The 23,782-nt window shown below is 40.2% G+C and overlaps 1 protein-coding gene across 1 annotated transcript in view; it reads left to right on the top strand.

Moving 5' to 3' along the window:
• The window catches only part of SORCS3 (sortilin related VPS10 domain containing receptor 3), a 514,894-nt gene that overhangs the window by 315,338 nt on the left and 175,774 nt on the right, over positions 1 to 23,782 (top strand). Inside the window, exon 5 of the mRNA XM_036336059.1 lies at positions 18,059 to 18,132. Within this exon, the coding sequence (XP_036191952.1) occupies positions 18,059 to 18,132 (74 nt within the window). The remainder of the gene's footprint in view (positions 1 to 18,058; positions 18,133 to 23,782) is intronic.

Raw genomic sequence — 23,782 nt, 5'->3', positions numbered from 1 at the left:
GGGACTCCATCTTTATGGGACCCCCCAGCCCTGAAATGCAAAGTTTGCATGAAACAGGAATGGAATAGGGACAGGAGCAATGGAGGAGAGGAGATTCGTCTTCGCCCCACCCTCTCCTCTGCTGTTCTTTGCCTGAAGGAATATGCCTTCTGCATTGTCTGCGCAGGGGAGCTTCAACACCCCCAGTTCCCACTCCTTTTTCTTCAAAACAGCCACTGGAATGGAGTTTCTACTCCAGGCACTTTTCTAGAGATCGTCAAGGCGTGTGCCCGAGCTGCCTACTTAAGAAGTAAAGGGCGGCTTTTTCTGAACGTGAACTTTCAGACAGAATGGGTAAGGAAATAGGGCATATGTGCCTGGTAAGGACCATTCTTTGCTATTGTAGGGCCGGGGACCTCTCCTTTGGGAGTGCAGTGATTTTATAGTTTTTACATTGTCTTTGTTTATGTCCCTCTTGGATTTCTGAAGTAAATTCTTTTTGAAAATGCTGACCTATAACTGCTGTCCTGAGGGGGCTAAGGAAAGAATTGTGCCTTATGTTTCGGTTTCATCTCTGCCAGTGCTGGGGCCAGAGAGAAAGGTAAAAATAAACTCCGAGGAAAAGTATCCTGCCCTCAACAGGGATTTTGCTCAAGAGAGCTATCCGCCCCCTCTCTCCCCTTGGCCTTGCTCAAACCGTGGAGGACTGTGTGTTTTGTTTGTGCAGGCGATTCCCTTGGCTGAGGGCTTTTAGTTTTGTTGGCGTTGCTCCCGAAGAGGTGCTCTTGGTTCCACTTGAAAAGCAACAAGCACACGTACAGACAGGTTCAGTGGGGAATGAATGAGTATGGGACGCCGTCTGATCTGATCGCTGTGCCCTGTCCTCTGAGCCAGGAGACATTTATGTGGCACTTAGTGTTATGATGGCTATTGGCCTGCCCGGGTAGATTTCTCATAAGCCTTTTCCCAAGGAGATTCTAGCAGCAATTGAATCATCAGCTGAGCTACCTGAGCTGAAAGCTCCTCAAAGCCTGCTTCGGAGACCAGGAAAATCATCCTTCCTCCGGTCTTTGGAGAAATTGGAGTTGCTGCAGATAAGGATTTTTGGATCTCACGCCCGTGTTCTTTCTGTGCAGACTTGGGCATTGCTTGACACTCTTTGACTTTAGAAACTGTTTGAAAATTTAAAAATAATCACCTGTTTACTTGTTAGTTCCCCCCATTAGATTTCAGGCTCCTCCGGGGAGTTTTGTTTTTGCTCAGCCTTACACTTAGCAGAGTACACCATGGGTAATGTATAAATAGGTTATGAGTTTCTATTACTTCATTATAACTTTCTTCTCTGTCTTTCTATCTCTGTCTGTGTGTCTCACATGCAGTTGAGACACACTCTCTGTCACACACAAGCACACATATAAAGAAGAGTAAGTTAATTCACGCCACCAACTCATGAAATCTTTACACACTCATTTCTTTCCAGATTTGAATTGCAGTAGATGACACCCCCCAAATCTTAGAGGGGTCTTTCTCTCAAATCCAATTCCAATACAGCAGCAAATCTTGTCACTTCTAACTTCGAAATATATCCTGAATATGATCAGTTCTCTCATCTTCTTCCTCTACTTAGTGGACTGAGTCCAACATCTAAGAGTTCTGTATGAGCCCTCATGCACTCTCAGACCTGACAGCCATTCCAGTACCAAATCTTACTGGTGTTGCCTCCCAGATGTTTTGCAAATCCCTCCACCGTCCCAACTCCATCACTTGCCTGCCAGATCAAGCTACCACCCCTTCCCTGGACCACCTCAGTGGTCTCTTCTCTGCTTTTCCCTTTGGGTGACCCATGTCCTGCTCTCCATAGATTTAAGACTTAAATGGGCCTGTGACCACCTTCTCAAACCCCTCTGTACATGTCCATTGTGTAGAGAAGGAAGCCCAAGGTCCCATCTGGGGCAGACCTGCCTTTTACATGATGTCATCATTGATGCCTCATCTCCAGATGCTCCTCCCTCTGGCCCACTGCTCCAGCGACTCTGGTCTGGAGTAGCATGCTCCTCTAACGTGCCACCCAGGCTGCCACTTCTGCTCTTTGCTGTTCTCCTCTCCCATCCCAGGTGACTTTCTTTTGAATGTTCACCTCACCCAACCTTTGATTTCATTCATGTTTCTGCTCAAATGTTAACTATTCAAAGAGGTCTTCTTTGTCTGCCTTCATAAAACAGGACCACTAGTCATGTTCTATCCCCTTATTCTGCTTTGATCTCTTTTAAGTTATCTCTGTATGATATTATACAGTCAACCTCATTATTGGCATGTTCCCTATTTGAGAATTTACCTACTTGCTAAGATATATTTGCCAGCACTCAAAATATGTGTGTGGTCATCCATGGACATGGAAGAGTGGCAAAAAATTTGAGTTGGCAAATTTCTCAACATGTTCTCAGCTGAGGTTTAACAAAGTGACTGCCTGCTTTCTTGTTTTAGTTCTCATACTGTAAGAAATTATCCTTTTCGTGGTCTATTTTATGTATTTTTTTTTTTTTGGTGGATTCACTGTTAAAAATGGTCCCCAAGTTCAGGGCCATGGGGCTGTCTAGAGTCCTAAGGGCCAGAAGGCTGTGACATGCCTGAGGTAGTAAATGCATGCATTAGCTAAGCTGCCTTCAGACATGAGTTGTAGTGCTACTAGCCAGGAGGCCAATGTTAATGAATTAACGATATATATTAAATAAGGTGTCTTTAAAAATAAACACACTTAAAACAAGGTTGTGTATTGATTTTTTTATGAAAATACAGGTGTTCACAAAAATAGGTTTACAGTTGTGAGTACTTGAAACAGTTTATTCTTGTATTGTTCATTTATTAATTATTGTATTTTTCAGTAGGAGCCCGGTGCATGACATTTGTGCACTTGGGGGGGGGCGTGGGGGTCCCTCAGCCATGCCTGTGCCCTCTCACAGTTTGGATGTCCCCTGAGGGGTCCTTAGTGCTGCCGCGGAGGCAAGAGAGGCTCCTGCCACCGCTGCTGTGCTGGCCAGCCATGAGCCAGGCTTATGGCTGAGCGGCGCTCCCCCTGTGGGAGCACAGTGACCACCAGGAGGCGGCTCCTGCATTGAGCATCTCCCCCCTGGTGGTCAGTGTGCATCATAGTGACCAGTCGTTCTCTATTTGGTCAATTTGCATATTAGCCTTTTATTATATAGGCTATGAACAACTGTAAACCTACTTTTGCTTACCTTGTATCATGACCCCAGACCCACAGGAACCTAACCTTGCATTTCCACTAGGAACAAGGTTTTGTATTTGCTACATCATGTTTGCTCTGACGCTGAAGACCATTACTACTATGAATAATGAGAATCAACTGTAAATAAATGCACACACACATATTTGTTTTTTTATTTATGAATATATAAATATCTATTTGTTTATTGCTCACTTTCCCCACTACCATGTAAACTCCATGAAGTCAGGAATCTGCAAATGGTGTTTTCTGGCATCTTGTTCTCAGCTGTATCCTTAGCACCTAGAACAGGGGTGGGCAAACTTTTTGACTTGAGGGCCACAATGGGTTCTTAAACTGGACCAGAGGGCCGGAAGAAAAGCATGGATGGAGTGTTTGTGTGAACTGATATAAATTCAAAGTAAACATCATTACATAAAAGGGTACGGTCTTTTTTTTTTTTTTAGTTTTATTCATTTCAAATGGGCCGGATTCGGCCCGCGGGCCATAGTTTGCCCACGGCTGACCTAGAACCATGCCTGGGTCATGGAAGGTGCTCACTAAATTACTGATTGAGCACAAGGATAAAATACATTAGTGAAATATAGTAAAAAATGACTCAAGAAATCTGACAAAATAATTATTTCACTCTGCTAGATATTTTAATTTTATTAGACATCATGCTATTCCTATTCTCACCATAGCTCTTAAGGGTGGTACTTAGAAACCCACCCCTATCCCCACCCTTTGTATTGGCTTGCCCAAGTTCACACTAGCCTGGCTCAGAAGTTCCATGTTTCCATGTTGTGAATCTTGGCTGTGTGGTTATTGGGTACACAGGCATGGAATCAGACAGCCTTGTTGGCATCTGACCTACATAATTACTTGGTGTTTTTGGTCAAGTGACTTAGTCCTTTCCAGATCTTGTTTTCCATTCCATAGAATGCAGATAATGGAATGATAATGGATTTCTCTACAGGGTAATTGTAGGAACTAAATGAGAGAATGCAAACTGTTTAACTTAGTTCCCGACACTTAGTAAGTACTTGTTAGACATCTTCTCTTTATGCACTTTGAGCTTCTGTTGTTTGAAAAAGGAATGTGAAACAAAGCCAAGCAGGCACTCAGGATAAAACTCCTGTCAGGCCCCTTTAACTGGTATTAGAGATCAGTGCATAAGAGTGGGGTGGGCACTTTCTGTGAAGGACTGGGTAGTAAATACATTAGGTTTTGCCAGTCATATGTTCTCTGTTACAACAACTCAACTTTGAATGAGTACGGCTATATTCCAGTCAACCTTTCTTTGCAAAAATAGGTGGATAAAAAAAAGTGGATCATAAATTTTCAACTTCCACTTTAGACCAATCAGTATTCAATCCTGTCTACACATTAGAATCACCTGGGGAGTTTTAAAATTACCTATGCCCAGGTAGTCTATTCCAAAAGATTCTGATGTAATATTTCTGAGATGGGGCCCAGCCATCAGTATTATTGAAAACTCCCAGACAATTTTAATGAAGAGATAAGAGCCACTGATTTATATTGGTAAAGCCATGAACAGAAGACCCTCAAAGCATTGGCTGCCTTCTAACCTCCACCCCAGATCCCTGCTCACCCTGTTTTAGAACCCAAGGATCAGCCCCATTTGAGAGCTTTAGGCAGGGCTGTCCAGACTCCAGTACGTCTCTTTTGCTTAATGCACAGACCATAACACTTTGTATCTAGAGGGAAGTCTAATTATCTGTGTAATAAATGCATTGTACTTTCAGGGAACACAGTCCAGCTGTTACTGTGCATTTTAGCTGAAGCTATGCTTTTTGCTATTTAATTGAGCTCCAGCACTGGCAGTTGGTCAGGATGTTTTTAAATGGAAACAGTCTGCCCATTTCCTTTGTCAAGGCCATGGCTGGATGAAGCTAGGAGTGGGTTCACATGAGTTAAAACGTGTCGGACATAGGTCAAATCGCTTTTCTCTAATGGGCCCTAGAACAAGCTTGTGGTTCTCCTATCCCTAACGAACTCCAAATACTCAGCTGGACATTGTCTACCTGTGATGGAAGGGAGGTTGACTAAAGGCCGGGGAGTGAGCTTAGTCATAAATGTCTAGCTTCCCCAAAAATTGTCTAGAACAGAGTTTCTCAATATGTGGCCCCTTAGCATTTATATTTACATTAGAATAATCTGCTAACTTGTTAAAATGCAGATTTCTGGGCTCAACTCTTGACCTCCTGAATCAGAATTTTGGGGGAGTCCTTGGAATGTACATTTTAACCAGGTATCACAATAACTTTGAAATTTGAGAGCCATTCTTTTGGAGAAAGCCATTCATCATATTTATTTAACAAGACTGAGATAAACTCTTACTCAAAACAGCCCAGTCAGGTCATTGATAGAGCTAAGACTTGAGTCTAAGTCTATGTATCAGCTAGCTAATGCTGTGTAACCAACTCTTCCTAAACTTAGAGGCTTAAAATAGTAAACATTCATTATTGATTATAACTCTGTGGGTTAGTTGGATGATAGTTCTGGTCTCGTCTAGATTTATTTATGGGTCTGTGGTCAGTTGTGGTTGAGTGGGCAGCTGTGCTGATCTTGGCTGGGCTTTCTCTTATGTTTAGAGCTCAGCTGGCTGTATCCTGGTCAGAGATGGCCTCACAGGGGTACCTGGATTCTTTTCTATGTGTTTTTTTCACCCTCCATCAGGTTAACACCAGTTTGTTTACCTGGGGGTGACAGCATTTCAAAGGATTGGAAGTGCCTAAGGTTTCTTAGGAGCTACACTCAGAGCCAAAACATTTATTTCCACTGTGTTCTGATGCCAAAACAAGGAAGAAAGACAACCTCAATTCAAGATGTGAGGAAATAAATTTTTGCTTTTGACGGGAGGAGCTGGAAATCCCTTTACAAAGGCAGTAGATACAGGGAAGCTAAATGAATCTGGCAAAGCCTACCACACAGAGTTATGGGCCTTTTTCACAACATTTCAGAGCCTTTAAAAAAAGTTTATTTGCCAGCTTTTCCAATGCTAGGGAGCATCGATGGTGACTATTCCCTTGGGTTCTATTCTTAGGATTATTGCTCTTGGATGAAGAATCCAAAATCATAAGGGGCCTAAGAACTCATTGGTTTAAATCTCCACTGACACTTCAATTTCCTGACAGGATCACCTTGATCAAATGTGCATCCATCTAACTCCCTGGAGAACTTGCTGCCATGCAAGGCAGCTTCTTCCCGCCTCAGGGGGTTCTTTTCATTAGAATAGTATTTCTTCTATCAAGCCCGCATTTGCTCCATCTATATTTGATCTTTGGGGCCTACCTCTGCCTTTTGATGTAGCCCAGAGGAAAGCCTCATTGTCCTTCCACAACGTTTTTCCATATTTTAAAACAGTTATAAACCTCTTTGTTCATTGGCCAGTTTCTTATGTGCCAAAAATCCCGTTTCTACAACTTTTCATGTAGGTCATAGTTTGGGGTCCCTCACAATTCAGGCCATTGTCTTGAAAACCTTTATTTTCAGTGGCACTAGGTGCGTTAGAATGAGCACTGATTTTGGAATCAGATGTTCTGAGCAAGCGCATGAAGCCCATAGGGCCTCCGCATTTTCCTCCAGGAAGTGTGGACAGAAATAACCATCCCACAATGCTTATTTTGTGTTAATTAAACCAGACAACGTATACACAAATTCATGTCCAGGAAAATGCTTCACAATTAGTTTTCCCCCATTTTTTTTTTCCTTATCTCACTGAAAGAATTGCCTGTAATGCACACACTATTTTTTCTTTAATATCTTGAGTTTGAATGAACTCAGATTTCCTGGCCATATGTTAATACGACAATGATAAGTATATTTCAAAGTCCACCTGGAGATATGTTTCAAATGGTGTTTCATATTCTGGGGATAGTAAAGCCTTCATTTCTTTGAAATTGAAACCAGGTGTTATTAGTATTTTTTATACTGAGAAATAGTAACTTAAATAAATGACCTAAAAGTGAGAGATTTAAGGTCTCTCCTGTTTTAGATTCAAGTCTTTGGAAAAGGAAAACAGATCTGAACTTGGAAAAGAGTTAAAGACAAATTGGACACAGTGAAAAGTCCAGGATAATAGTAGGCAATGACGTGGATATTAATAATACAATGTGATGTTAAACCAAACCATTAAGGTGAGAGAAAACTCAGGTGAAGGGAGGCGGGGGAGGGGAATGTGGATCAGAATAAATAGAGTCAGCTCACGGAGGAATACCAACATTTATGTTTAAAGGGTATTGCTTAATATGAGATGTTTCTGAATAGTAATGTATAAAATTGAATAGGATCTGATTGCTATGGAAAATGGTCAAGAGAATAGGACTATGGAGACAAAAGAATGGATTTTGGTAAATACTATGTAAATTGTAAGATTATTTTATGTGACTGTTAGCTCAGAAAATGATCTTCAATATAAAAGAGGATAAAATGAATTGTGAAAATGATTTCTAAATACAAGTGCTAGATAAATACAAGGTGCAGTGTTATTCATGTATAGCATACTCAAATGAGCCATTATTTCTATGAAGTTATTTTAACTTGTTTTTCTTTTAAAATCAAGCAGTTAACAAAAAAAAGAGCCCTGAGCGTGAAAAAGAGCATTGAGGTGGAAGTCTGGACCCCTGGGTTTGAATTCCTGCTCCACTACTAACTGGCTGTGTGACATTAGGCAAGTCACTTGGGTTCTCTGAGCCTTAGATTCCCCATGTATGAAAGAATGGTTCTGATGATCTCTAAGGCCACTGCCAGCTATAAAAGTGTATTATTCTCTATTTCTATTTTGCCAGTGGCAGTTTCTTTGAGGGGGAATCAATATTTCAGATGTGATTCCTCTTATCTAGAAGCCTCTAATCTATTTAAAGAGATTACCTGAAGTTTTTTTTTTTTAATCTTTTTTTTTTATTGATTTCAGAGAGGAAGGGAGAGGAGAGGGAAAGAGAGATAGAAACATCAATGATGAGAGAGAATGATTGATTGGTTTCCCCCAGTGCACCCCCCCCCCTCCCCCACTGGGGATCGAGCCCACAACCTGAGCATGTCCCCTGACTGGGAATCAAACCATGACCTCCTGGTTCATAGGCCGATGCTCAACCACTGAGCCATGCCGGCTGGGCTGAAGTTTTGAAGCATAAGTATATGAATGAATTGATCAATATTTGGATGAGTTAAATAAAAACAATTCAAAAGCTTATAAGAGAAACCTGTTGTTAGAACCTGGTTGGGCACTGGGTGCTAAATATGAGACAAGAGATACTATTTATAGGACACTCCTTCTCACCAACTTCTTATGGTAATGAGTTTTATGAATTTGCTTTTAAGCATAGTTCTTTAGTCTTTCTGTTGTAATCTTGCTTCTTTTGTCCAAGTGTGGCAAAGGATGGCTTCAGAAAGGAGATGATTTGAACTAATATTAAAAGTAGAGTAGAATTAGACAAATTTGAGAAGAGAAGGGGACCTTCAGTTGGAAGGAATAGAATTCTGAAAATTTGAAGAGCAATATTTATGTATTAATTCAGCAGATTTTTTATTGAGCAACTATTCTCCTGTAGCTGGCACTGTGTTAAGCACCTGGGACTATTAAAGTAGTGATCCCCACTACCTAGAATTAAAGACAGACTAGATCATATCATTACATAAGCATATAATTTCATACTTTGATGAATGTTCTGAAATAAGAGAATGGAGAGCCATGGGAGCAGATAATAGGTGGACCTGTTCCTATCTGGGTCAGGAGGGGACCAAAGATGGTTTCCCTTAGGAAGTGTTATTTCTGCTGATACCTGACATATGAATAGGCGTTCAGTACATGAATAGAAAGAGGGAGAAGTACAGAGACAAAGAGGGGGTTTTAGGTAAAGGGGACAGAATGTGCAACAGCCCTTAGAATGGATGAAGTTCATGGAATGTTTGAGAAGGTCAGTGTGAAATGAGCATGGTGGCACCCCGTTGACAGAGTGTAGGCATCGGTATCATTATGAGCCTTTTGCTACATGCACAATTGGAGGAAAGCACTCTGTACTTTGGGGTGGGCATTGGGGAACATGGGGACAAGCATCATCTGTGCTTTTTTCTCAAACGGGCCTTTAGAGTCACCAGCACCTCTAGGAGGGAGTAGAATACTGGCTTGGGAGATAGGAGGCTTTGGCTCTCTAAATATACTTGTAGCCCCTGAAACTGGGGGTATACTCAGGCAAAATAAGGCTTACTATGTTAGCTGACAGGATCTAATGCAACCACTTGCTTGCAAGTCTGGCATCACCAAAACCACATTTCCCTTGACCTTGTTCCTTATAACTACTGGTAAGAAGACTTAACTGAAAACCCTGCTTATAGGGTGTCTCCCAATATCAAGTCCAGGATTCCAATTGGCATAGGCATCAAGAAATGAACACAACTCCACTTGTAATCACCCTGTACAAAACACACTTGAGTGAGTTAAATGTGTCACCCCATCATTAGTACCCCAGTTCCTAATATGTGTCAGACATTCTGGCTGTCACTTGCCCCTCTTCTTCAAACTGAGGCTCAAAAACACACCCTTAGGACAGTGGTGAATAAAAAGTATGATAGATATGTAGTGTCTTTAAAGAGGGTTCAATTCACTTGTAAATTTATCTTTTATTCTAAGCACAGATATAGTGAAGTCTACAAAATATCCATGGGATTTTATAGGAAGAATTAGAGAATGAAAAATATTTGCCCTTATGTCAGCCTGCTTATGATCAAACCCCCAGATTCCTTTGGCTGTTGGAGATGTTTTGATGAAAAATTTTAAGAAGCCCTGAGTCTCAAACAATGTTTGAAACTGTTTATAGGATAGCTTGTACCTTTTTAACCAACTTCTTAGTCATGAGTCTTATAAATTTACTTTTAAAAGTAGTCCTTAGCTGGCCAGCGTGATTCAGTGGTGAGCATCTACCTATGAGCCAGGAGGTTTCAGTTCGATTCCCCATCAGAGAACATGCCCAGGTTGTGGGCTGGATACCCACTGTGGGGCATGCAGGAGGCAGCCAATCAATGATTCTCTGTCATCCTTGATGTTTCTGTCTCTCTCTCCCTCTCCCTTCCTCCCTGAAATAAAAATAAAAAAGTAGTTCTTGTTTCCTTGGTGTTGTAATCCAGCCTCTTAGGTTTCAAGGGAGGGAGTTTATAAATTTAATAAACAACTATGTCTCCCTACACTCATCTGCTGCTACAGCCTTCACTCTCCCAGTCCATCTTTAAGTCTTTAGTTTATCTTCACACCCACATTCATGTGGAGTTGTTTCCTTCTCTTCCTCTTTTTTTTTAAAATATATTTTTAGAGATTTCATAGAGGAAGGGAGAGGGAGAGAGAGATAGAAACACCAATGATGAGAGAGAATCATCATTCGACTGCCTCCTGCACACCCCCAACTGGGGATGGTTCAGAGGTCAACATTGGTTCAGAGGTCAACATTCAACCACTGAGTATGCTGGCTGGGCACCTCCTGTTCCTCTTGAATCCTTTGGATCCTTTTCCATCTCTGTTCATTCTCCTTTTAGATGTGGTGATCAGACCAATGTTCACTGAACTAGGGCCAAGTAAATTGTACTTTTGTAGGAGAATGAGATAATGTTTCTGTCTTATTTCCAACATCTTCCCTAATGACCAGAATTTTCCACTTTTGTTATCTGCAGTGTGTTGGAGGAACTTATCCTTCAGGACAACTTCTACTCATTCATTATGACTCAGCTCATGGCCCAGCACCCAACCCAGCAGAACTGACCACTCCTTCAGTATATTTAAAATTTTTAACCAAAATTTAAAAATATGTAGACTTCCCATACAAAATCAGAAATTTCAGGTTCCTTTGGAAAAGTATAGAGCCTGATCTCACCGGCTCTCCTATTCACAAGAGCTCTTTGGATTCCCTGTTTCTTCCTAGCATTGTGGTGGAATGTCTTGTGCAGAGAATTAACTCACTTATATGTGTTTTTCCTAGATCTGAAAGGAAAGTGAAACATTTGTTGAACTCTATCAAAAGCAGGAAAACAAAGATAGCTAAGTGTTTCAATATAGATGGGGAAAATCTTCTTGGGTAATCAAATACATTTGCTTAATGTTTTGAATGCCATCAAAATGAACTGTTTACAAATATGGTAGTATTTTTCTTACAAGTCTTTCATATATTCACACTGGATTTGAGCTCAATCATCTGAGTTTTTAATCTCCATTAGAATGTAAGACTCCAGAGACTTTTTGTCTGTTTGGCTCCCTGATGTACCCTAAACCCATAGAACAGTTCTTACTTTTTATAGACATTTGATCAATATTTGTTGAATGAAGAGATGAATGATATAAGCCATCTGGGAGAGATCAAACCTATATGGCTAGAAATCTTCCAAAAGGGAAGAAAAATGGTGACTTCTACAAAAGAATAGCATGACTAGGTGAATGTATATATTTTTAAATAAACATTTTTTATGGTTTAGATGTCTTATATCTTCCAAGGGCAAAGGAAAATGGTTGCTGAGGACAGAAGTTCTTATGTGCCCAGAGCTTAGAGGGACATTGGGTGCTGTTATCCCCACCAGCTATCAAGAGAGGGATTTCTGCCCTGACCGGTTTGGCTCAGTGGATAGAGCAGAGCATCCGCCTATGGACTGAAGGGTTCCAGGTTCGATTCCAGTCAAGGGCATGTACCTTGGTTGCAGGCACTCCCCAGTAGGGGGCGTGCAGGAGGCAGCTGATCAATGTTTCTGACTCTCCCTCTCCCTTCCTCTCTGTAAAAAATCAATAATATAATATAATATATATTTATATATATATAAAAAGAGAGAGAGAGATTTCTTGGAGAATGTCTGAGGAAGGAACTAGAGGCACATGTTGTGATGGACTCTTTGCTGCTGTGTGACCCTGGTTTCTCTCCAACTACCACAAATGCTGCCCCTGCCCAAGGGATTCTCCCTGAAGCCCTACAGAGCCCAGCCAAGCCCTCCCACCTGCTCTATAGCCCTATAAAGTCCAGCCACGCCCTCCCACCTGCCCTGTGGCTACCAAGAAAATAGGTGGAGAGCCCTTTTTATTTTGAGCAGAAATTAGCCTAATTTTATTTGAAAGACAAAATTCTCATGACCACAGTTCAGCATAATGCTACCTAAACTCCATAGGTTTTGAGAAAAAAAAATTAGGACAGTTAGGCATTAAGTTTGAATTTGCCTAGAGGGGAAGCTTTTATATAAAAGAGTTTCTAACCATCCTTCCCTCCACATGGGAGATCTACTGGCTCTAGGGAATCTAGCTGGAGCACCAAAAACTGCTATAAAAATGTATATTTTGTTGCTTTTCCTGAGTATGTCTGGTCGCCACCATGTGATTATTTATTCTTAAAAAAAAATGTCCTTAGGGATTGCAGTGAAAATGCATAGGACAGGGAAATACTGGAAAATGAGAGTTTGGATTTTAACCACAGATTCAACAACCTGGCCCTAACCCAGACTTCTGGGCTGACCACTAACTGATAAGGTGTGGAGACAACAAAACAACAGAAAGTGGCAAGATTTGCCACGATTCCTCCTGGTGGTTGGTGTGAGATGCCAGTACCGGTTTCCTATGGCTGCTGTAGCAATATGCCACCAACTGGGTGATCTTGAACAATAGAAATTTATTGTCCCACACTTCAGGGGGCTGGAAGTCCAAAATCAATGTGTTGGCAAGATCATGCTCCCCCCTAATCCTATTGGGGAATTCTTTTCTTGTTCCTTTTGGTGACTTTTCAGCAGTCTTTGACATTCCTTGGTTTTTAGACACATCACTACAATCCTCTATCTTTGCATGGTCTTCTCTCTGCGTGCCTTCACACTGTCTTCCCTCTGTGCCTGTCTGTCTCCGTGTCCAATTTTTTTTTTCCTTATGAGGGTATCAGTTGTTTTGGATTAGGGCTCACCCTGACCTCATTTTAACCCGATTTTCAAATAAGGTCACAGTCTGAGATACTGGGGGTCAGGGATTCAACATATCTTTTTCAAGGGGACACCATTCAACCTACAACCTCCCAATGCAATCATATTATTTTTCTCACTTAAGCTTTTCAGATACAATTTGTTCTTCCTGTGGAATATTATTACATTGATTAAATTGCCTCTTTAGTTCTTCAGCTATCAGATGCTTTTCCCTGGCAGGCTGATATAATTAGGGAACTAATAACTGAATCAATAAGGAAAAGAGTGTGTTCTTTCATATTTTCCAGCTGTTCCAATAATTCATTTAGGGCTCTGTGCATGTTGCTACTGAAGGCGTGCTTGTTAAGAGATATGAGACCGTGACATATAGTGGAAGGAAGGAAGGAGAGGATCTGGTTAGCTCTGTGGTAAAAGATCAAGATTGATGTCCGTGAATGAAGGGGCGTCATAAGGTGGGGTATGAAGGTCAACTTGGTCTTGTGTATGTAACTTTGCATAAGCAAGGACTGTTTTTAAAGATATTTATTATTGGAAAATACACTTTATTAGAATGTTGCATGCTGCACATTGGGTTGAAGCCATGCAGGACTATATAAATATGTGAGCCAATACCCTGCCTGTCCAAGGACGGATTCACCACTATTCATGATAATCTCTGTGAGACACCATTTTATGGAAAATCCCATATTGCCTTGTCTAATTCCAATCCCCTCAAGAAAAAATTAGAATTTTACTTCTTGAGTCTTTAAAAGGTGGTTTTAGAGATAAATATAATGTGTATATTAGAAAGTTATTATTATAAATGTATAAGTTTAAAAACTCAGGTTTTGTAATATATTTTATAAAATTTAAAAATAAATTAAAAATTACATAATTATATAATTTATCCTAAAATAAATTATATATTATGAACATTTTCATATCATTAAATACTCTTCTAAAACTTATTATGGAATGGTTGCCTATGTGCTTTACTTCTATTTGAATGGTAGAGCTTTAATTTTTCAATTATTAAAGTAATACATATTCACAATAATTTTAAAAATCTAGATAACCAAAAGAAGAAATGACCAATTGCCCCCAAGCTCAATTGCATAGATAACTGGTATTAATATTATGGTGTTTATTGCATGGCAGTATAGTTGTCTGAATTTATGTCTTCCACTCTTTTGGGCATTTTAAACCTTTGTAAGCCCAGCACTTAGTTCAGTGCTTAAAGCATAGCAGGTGCTTGATATACTTTTACTGAATGGATGAATGAATGAATAGATGAATGAATGAATGAATGAATGAATGAATGAATGAATGAATGAATGAAGAAATGGATGAACACATGCACAAATGGAGAGGTTGCAAAGATCCAGCTCCTGATAGAATAAAATTTGTTTCAGACTCAGCAACTTACTATATTGAGAGACAAAGCAGCTAACCCAAGGCCCTTAATGAATAGGAGCCTGCTCTTTCTGCTCATCTGAACCCGCCTCTAGGCAGAGAATTCAATTTAATTTTTCTCCCATCAGTCAAACTGAAGAGCTGAAAAAGCAAAACCAGAGACAGGGGAGGCAGGAGGTGGAACAGGCTTGGATGAGGAGATCAGCAGCTGATCTCTTGTTCTTTCTCTGTCAGGAAGAGCCAAAGATGAGAGGAGTGCTAGCAGGATCTGGGGCAGGGGGCATCCTGTTACTACCAGAATCCTCTTGATGGAGGGACTGACTATTTTCCTGGAAAATTGAGACTCCCACATGGTCAGTGTGACTCTCATGGTTTACCCATGTCCTGTATATGTACTTCTCAGTGGGATGCTCTGGTCCTAACCAACCTGTTCTTCCTGCTAAACCACCCCAATGTAAATATACATATAGATAAATATAGAAACATCCACAAATAGATAGATAGACAGTTGGATAGAAAGAGAGATAGATTAACACACTGGCAGACAGACAACCTCTACCTCCTTTTGGCCAGTAACACTCATCTCTAACCTCCTTCCTCTGAAAACCTTCCCCACAAGCCAAGCTCAATACGTTAGGCATATTAACACCTTTGTTCTCATTGTCTCTTCTACCCAGTACAACCTCTATTCACTTTTTCTCCTTTCTACACCACTTATCTCCAAAGGCCTTGCACAGGAAATATTTCTCTCGAATCCTCATTGTTCCATTTCTACCTCTGTTAATCTTGCCCATTTCTCAGCTTCTAGATCTTTAGCCTTAGCCCCATTTCCCTTCTTTATGTGTGATGTACCTATATGTATGCTTTAATTGTCAGCAGTTACCCGTTTTGATGCTTAAAGAATTGGATGTGGTTCTGTGTGCTCTGTCATATAATGGTGTAGAGCTAGTCTTGTTGTATTCATTGAGCTGGTAAATAAAGAAAGGGACTCAGACTGATGGGGATGAGTGCTGCTGGCATTTCACATCTGCTGAGTCGGGCACCTATAGAGTTAGGACTTACTCGTGGGGTGAGGGCCCAGTTTGAAAAAATACAATGAGAGTTGAGAGTTGGTGTAGAGTTGGTGTGGTATAGTATAAACTTTCCATCCCCTAAATCAGTATAGATGTCCTAGTTTTTCATATTGTTGCTGCAGTCACTTTGTAGACCAAGTGTATTTTAGTCTATAAATGGGAATGCAAATATATCTCCTTAACTACCTTTTTGGCTAATTTAAGTATCAAAAGATAGTATGGCCTGACCAGCATGACTCAGTGGTTGAGCATCTCCTTTGAACTGGGAGGTGAAGGTTCGATCCCTGGTCAGAGCTCATGCCCGGGTTGCAGGCTTGATCCCCAGGAGGGGAAAGTTCAGGAGCTGCCAGTCAATGATTCTCTCTCATCATTGTTGTTTATATCTCTCATTCCCTCTCCCTTCCTCTCTGAAATCAATAAAAATATATTTTTTAAAAAACAGTAAGTATAATAATTTCACTCTCTCACACATATACATCTGTCATTTACTGGACAGAAAGAGACTTTGTATGTAGTTCATAATGCCAATATTCAATAAATATTTGCTGAATTAAATTGAAACAGGCCAAATTTTTTCAAGTCCCTTAAAGCTTTTTTGAAACTACCAGAAACTCATGCAAAAATGATTTCTATATGGGCTATATGATTATGGCCTCAGAACTGAATAGACAGCCCAGTTACCTGGGTGTGTTATACTTGGTAGCACATCTCTGTGGGTGAGGAGCTACTGGGAATGCAATTACAGGGATGTTCTTCACCTAACCCCCATTTCTGTAAACTTGAGGGTCACTTACTTTGGCCTTTTTCAATTTCTCTACCTAAAATAGTTTGTGTAGGAAGTATAAACATGGTAAAATTTTTATTATAATCTATATATCATGATTACATGGAATGAGACATGCTCTAGGCATCAGAAAACTTAAATCCTAGTTCGTTTGACCAAAACTTAACTTCTCCAAGATTGAGTTTGCTTAACTGTGAAAGAGATTTATGTGTTCACCTGTTAGGTGCCAGACATTGTATAAGGTGAATAAGGCATGACCCCTGCACCTCTTTGACTCACAGTCTAGTAGGAGGAGAGGCACGCCAACCATAAATGGCTTAGCGTGAACAGCTTCCTAGAGGCAGATAGCAAAAATAGCAGTGACTCTGGAGTGAGTGGTTAACTCTGCCTGGGTTGATCAAAAATTGCTTGAGAGCAGGAGTTTAAGTTAGTAATAACTGTCCTTTCTTTCTTTCAGTGTCATTTTAAGGCTCAAATGTATGTGACAGAGCAATGTTGTTGAACTATCATTATTATTACTCTTATTATTACTACTATTATTACTATTATTATTATTAGATCAGATAATTCAGGCATTCAATAGAAAATAACCCCCACTCTATAAGTTTCTTTATAATGCCTTTCCCTTATGCATTATAAAGGGATCAGACTCTACATCCATAGAATAAGTGACAGTAGAATCTGACTGTATTGGCCATGCAGAGGGTTGTTTTTGATTTTTCCAAAGTTCTGGTGCTCTTCTAGAATTTTTTTCTCATTCTCTGAGTTGCTTTCCACCCCTACCTGCCTGTTTTAATTATTGATTTATGCAGCAGAGTATAAATACAACTAAATATAGGCAAATCTGAAAGATGTAACCATATAGATTAGCCTGTGATTAGTGCTCAGTGGAAACACGCGATGAGTACAGTAAACTGAGAAGGAAGAAAGATACGTGGGCTGCAGTGGTCAGAGCAGGAAGTCACACTTGTGCTGTTCCTGCATGGATGGTTAATCTTCCATTAGGCACAAGAGTGGCCTTATCTTTTCCATCTTGCAAAGACCTGGGAGTATAAATAAGCCTGGTATCGTTAGTGGCATTGGGGAGTCCAGTTCACTTAGATTATATATAGGAGCAGTAAGAGGTGAAACTGAAAGAGCCCAATATTTTGCATATAATATTAGCTCAGATCCCATCTGATGAGCATTTTCATATCACATAGGTGTTCCATTTTCTCTCTGAGCACAGAGCCTACCTCTTCTTTATCTTGATATTCACCAGAGTACCTTACACATAGGAGTTGTAAAATTGAAAAAAATCTGGCTGAATTATTTTAGACATAGCTGAAGACTTTGAGGAAAAGGGAAGATACAATTTTACTAAAGGTTTTACCCCCTAAAAGAGAGAATGATGGATGGCATTAGACATGGATTTATACTCAGCTCACAAGCATCAGTTTATTGGATATATATTAAGCACCTACTTGTGCTGGGAGGCATGATGATAAGCATAGCACAGTCATATTCACATAATTTTATCTGGATAAATCAGATGACTGCTAGGGTGTGTTAGGTTCTCTGGTGTGTTGGGATGTTCTTCTCCAGGGGGAAGACCCAGGTATTCCTGTGGGAAGTGTGCCTTGATGCTCATGCTCTCCTCACTTCATTGTTTTGCAGCTCTACAGCTCCATGGACTTTGGGAGACGCTGGCAACTCATGCATGAACGCATCACCCCCAACAGGTTTTACTGGTAAGCCCCATCCGTGGACTCACCCTCTTGTGTAAAGGCTTGTCAGACAGCATAGCACTCTGAACAATTCCTGGACACATTCATCATTTGAAGGCACATGTGTTCTAGCCCTTTGCTATTCAAAGTGTGTTTCATGGACCAGCAACTCAACATCACCTGGGAAGTTGTTAGACACGCAGAATCTCAGACAACACTTACTGATCAGGAGCATATAACATCTCCCCAGGTGATTTAATGTGCACTTTAAGTTGGAGAAGCACTGGCTAGAGAGCTCCATGAGAAGGTCATGGCCAGATGCTCTTAGCTACGTACCAATCTCCCTTCTTTTTGAAAAAAAAAGAAACATTTTATGTACCTATTCTAAAAGGCAGTATTTCTTGAAATGTATTCTGAAGAACACTACACAAAATGCTTCTCTTTTCCTCAGTCTTTCTGTGTTAGAATAACTTTAAGTACTGATGATCCAACTCTACCCTCTAAAGACTCAGGATTCAGGTTTGGGTATTGGGAAGCCCCCAGTGAAGAAGCCTGCCGAACTTGAAGTTGTTTATTTCTATGCTTATTTCACTATGGAACCTTTATCTCATGTCACACCAGATAAATCCTTTAGAACAACTTCTGGGGAGCACATTTTGCAAAAAGCTTTTATAGGCGTGAATGCATGTTCCACATGGAACATGAGCCCTGCCCCTAATCAGAAAGTGTCTCTACTGATCAGTGTTGCTTTATACATCCATACTATTTTTGCCTTGGTTGTGACAAGGTAAAGTTGGTTTGGTATAATTTTGCCTCTTCCTAGTCCTTGCTCTAAAGTGAAATGCTTTTTACTTGTATCTTGCTTTTATTTCAGTGGAGGTGAAAGTCAAAGAAATAGAGATTAGGAAACATGCACTAAAACATATGATATGCTTAATTATATGGTTAATATAAAAGTAAAACAAAATTCACACCGTTTGAAATGGTACCTACTCCATGTCTCTTTTGAATACCTTAGTATAATTCCCTTAAAAAGTCAGGATATGGCCACTTATGGCCTGCACAAGAGAGGGGTGGGTGTGTTGTCTGTGTGGCAGGGAGGTGGTGGTGACGAGTACCTTGTACATATAAACACCTACACCAATGTCTTTGGAAGGAATGGCTTCACCCGATGCTGTCTATACCCACAAAACTATGCTCTGAATTAAAAAATATAATTTCCAAAGCATCCTGTGAACACCAACTGTGTTTTATACACACAGTTCAGAGTTCTGGGAGAGAAAAGGAAACTGGATTATAGCTCTTGATTCAATGCCCCGACTATCCCTAGTTATTTTGTCCTTTCAGACCAACTAGTATTTGGTCTGTAACTATTGTTACAATTATTATTTGGTCTGTATTGGAACAATTAGATTTCTCAATAGACGAAGGCAGAAACAGGAATACTTGTTTCTCTGATATTCCAGCCGTAGAACCATAGCCTTCTGCTCAATCTGGACAGTGTCTCAGCGTCTGTGTGCTGTCACTCACATCCCCATGAACGAACTCTTTTTGTTTATTTGTTTTGTTTTGTTAATCTTCACCCAAGGATATTTTCCCATTGATTTTCAGAGAGAGTAGAAGGGAAAGGGAGAGACAGAGAGAAACATCGATGTGAGAGACACATCGATTGGTTGCCTCCTGCATGTACCCTGACCAGGGCCAGGATGGAACCTACAGCCGAGGTATGTGCCCTTGACTGGAATGGAACCCGGGACTCTTCAGTCCAAGAGCCAACGCTCTATCCGCTGAGCCAAACCAACTAGGGCACGAATGAACTCTTGAAATAGTAAGGCAGTCAGCTAACTAGGAAGTCACGTTGCTGGAGAAGGAAAGTACAACAAGCTGGATAAGCCTTGTCATTGTTTCTGAAGGAAATTAAGTAGAGGAGGGGCTATGCTTTCCTATCTTTGCAAAGAGCAAGACGAGATTCCTCCAGCTGCTGCCACCCTCCCCCTTCCCTTTGTGTAGCAGAAGGAATAAATCTCTAGGTCCTGATAATTCGGTTTCATCTCTCCTCCACTCTGTGCCACTTCCATATATGTCCCATGGGGAAATATAAAAGTTAGTGCCTGTGCTGGCTAGCCAAGTGGTAGCTGAAGACTCAATTTCTGTAATTATCGCTTCTTTGTTTCTGATGTGTAATTGCTGTGATTATTCTTTTAGATGTCTAGAAGGGAGTTGCAAAGAAGCATTCCATCACACAACACAGCAAGTCTTCCTAAAACTCCTTGCTCTGTATCTGTTTCTCTAAAATCCTGATCATCATGTTAGTTATTTCTCATTTTTTCCCTTCTCTTTCCATGGGCTCTTGGTCACAGAGGTTTATTGTCCACTGGTCATTCCTTCCAGAGCCCCTCTATACTATAGTCTCTTCCCTCTTTACCTCCCCATCTCTGACTTTCAGCAAATCAATGTATTACCCCTTAGGTGAATATCCCTTAAAGCATCAAGGAGGGACAATTGGTAATAGGGTTTAATACTTTCGGTGCAACCACCACTAGAAGGGAAATAATTACATTAAAATATATACATTCTGAGTGTTTTAATGTCTATCATTAAATATAGGAACAAAGTTGTAAATATCTGTTTATTTATAGTGATATTTACTTCCTCCTTGTGGTAGGTAGCCTCCAACATGGCCCCTAATGATCTCTGGCTTCTGGAAGCCATGCCATTGTGTCATCCTCTCCCTTAAAGTTTAGGCTGAATTCAGTGACTTGCTTCTAGTGAATAGCATGGGGTGTAGGTGATGAGACGTCACTTCAGGCAGGGGTATCCTTTTTTGCTTGTTTGGTCAAAGCAAACTGTCATGTTTTGAGTTGCCCTATGGAGAGGCCCATGTGGCAAGGAACTGAGGAAGGTCTCCAACCAATAGTAAGTGAGGCACTGAGGATCTCAGCTCAAAGCTTAGTTCCATTTAGGAACAACCTAGTCCTGCTGACAATCATATGAGCAAGCTTGGCAGTAGATCCTTCTGCAGTCAGGCCTAAAGATGAGACAGCAGCCCTGGCAAACACACTGACCCAAGTCTTGTGAGAGACCTTGAGGTAGAGACACCCAATTGGGTCATGCCCAGATTCCTGACCCATACAAATAGTGAGATAATAAATATTTGTTGTCTTGAGCTGCTAGGTTTGATGGTAATTTATCCCACAGAAATAGATAACCAATACACCTCACCCTGATCATTATTTTTTGCTTGTTTATTTTTGAACATAAGGTAACTGCTTCTGTCATGGATCACTTCCCCCATTTTCCCTCTACTGGTATCAACTCCCAGATGTTGACCTTTGCTAATTGTTTGGGTCTACCTTTTCAGTAGGGAAATATCATGATGTCCTGAGCTTCTTTACGTTTTGATGCTCAGGTTCTATGGGTTTTAATGGTTGAGTAACAGATCTCAGAGCCTTATCTTCTGTCTGAATGAAGCTAATTTAATATACTGTCATTGTCTGATCTTATTCTACTCTCTTCTGTTATGTTCTGTTTGTATTCTACATTTTGATGGCAGGATGGCATTTTCTGAGAATACTGTTAATTCTGAGTGTGTGTGTGTGTGTGTGTGTCTTTGTATATATATGTGTGTGTACATAACCATATAGAGAAGTGCTGTTTTCCCTTAAAACACAAACATCCCTTGTGTCTTGATCCTAGAGTTAGCCATCTCAGTCTGGTAGCAGCTGTGGGTGTAGAGGACATAGGGCAGAGATACAGAGCTATAGATGGGGAATGATTACCTTGAGATAAAGTGGTTGGAGTGAACCCTCTTGTACCTTTACCTCAATTTAAACTCGATAGATATCACCTGCTCTTAAATACATTGTAGGTTTTGCTGAAAAAAAAAAGGGGGCTCCATCTATTCAGCCAGAACTCATTTAGACCTTAGACTAAGGCTAAGGATGAAGAGCCACGTGCCAAGTCATCCTTAGGCTATTAATGCATTATCCACGACAGAGACAGAGTTAAGGAATAGGCAGAATGGCTTGAGCTTGCTTCCTGGAAAATCAAGGCCTTTTCAAACAAAGTTAACATTATGGGCTGAAATTTTGAAGCTGTCTCTAAATGTGCATCTACAATTTTGCAAACACAGTCATTTGCAATCTCGGGTAATAGGATTTAGGCATCGACCTGATATAAGGGATCCGATTTAGAGGTCCTTTGCAAACCAGGGTATGCCACAAATAATATTTAATTCAGCTCTCCCTTGCATTTTTAAAATGGTGAAGCAATTTAAAAATACATTACATTCAAAATAATACATGCAAGGTCAAGAGGGGAGATGTGAAAGCTCAGCTTGCAAGCAGAAAGCGGTTTCTCCTTTGCTGGTGGGAGCTGCTCATGGCGTTACGTCTGGTTGCATTTTGGTCTTGGAATAGCTGCCCTAATACTAAGAGTAAAAGGCAATGCTCAGAATTTACACACGGTAAGTCTTCCAGTGCACCGAGGAAGGCAGAATGCTCACCGTCTCCTTGGATGCCATCGAGATGTGCTGGACTCATGTGATAATTATGCTTAGCACATGTCAGTTCTATGAGAGAGGAGAAATCAGGATATATATATATATATATATATATATATATATATATATATATATATATATATATATACATACATGTAAGCTATGTACTTAATGACTTCTTTACTATGAAAAGAAGGGGCCATATTTGACTCTGCCTTGGGAAATCTGAAAAGATTGGTGTGTATTAAACACGGATTCAAAGATCCACTCACCTAATTAATGCAACAGAAATTCCTAGATGGAAATAGAAACATGATTCTATTCTTCCTTTTCCCTGACTTTTTGTGAGTGTCTCCAGAATCAGAGACATATGCTTTTTAAATGCTTTTTCTATGTGGTTGGTTATGTGAAGAACATGAGATCGATCCATGCAACTAAGAGACAGTTGACTCTCATTGATGATAAACTTTCCGAGGGAAAAGTTTAAATGTTCTCATAGTGGATGAGATTTATAAACTTGTTTTAAACATTTAAGAAAATGCAGAAAAATAAAATAATGATCTATAATTTCGCTGCCCAGAAAACATCACTTAAAAATTTAAATATATTTTTCAATACTTTCCTCCCATCATAATATAATAATTTTGTAAACATATTTAAATTTTTATCACAGCCCAGAACATGCTGTTAATAAAATTTTGTAGTCTTAAAAAATAAACTTGAACATATTTTATTGATTTCAGAGAGGAAGAGAGGGAGAGATAGATATGAACATCAATGATGAGAGAGAATCATTGATCGGCTGCCTCCTGCACACCCCGCACTGAGGATTGAGCCTGCAACCCAGGCATAAGATCTGACTGAGAATTGAACTGTGACCTCCTGGTTCATAGGTTGATGCTAAACCACTGAGCCATGCCAGCAGGGCTAAACTTGAACATATTTTATGCCATCCTCTATACTTTCTAAACATAATTTAAAACTTACAGTTACTTGCATTGTATTCTAATTGGTGGATATACAATAATTGTATAACTGTCATCATTTAACATTGATCTTGCTTCTAAAACTTTACTATTACAAAAACCATTGGAATGTTGTTATGAAAACCTTAAGTAATTATTTGGTCAAGGTCTGATTATTATAACTTTTGAGGTAGACTACCAAAACAAT

This window comes from Myotis myotis, unplaced genomic scaffold (genome assembly GCF_014108235.1).
Source record: "Myotis myotis isolate mMyoMyo1 unplaced genomic scaffold, mMyoMyo1.p scaffold_m19_p_15, whole genome shotgun sequence".
NCBI classification, from domain to species: domain Eukaryota; kingdom Metazoa; phylum Chordata; class Mammalia; order Chiroptera; family Vespertilionidae; genus Myotis; species Myotis myotis.
The sequence above is the reverse complement of the archived record's forward strand: the minus strand, read 5'-3'. Positions and strand labels throughout refer to the sequence as shown.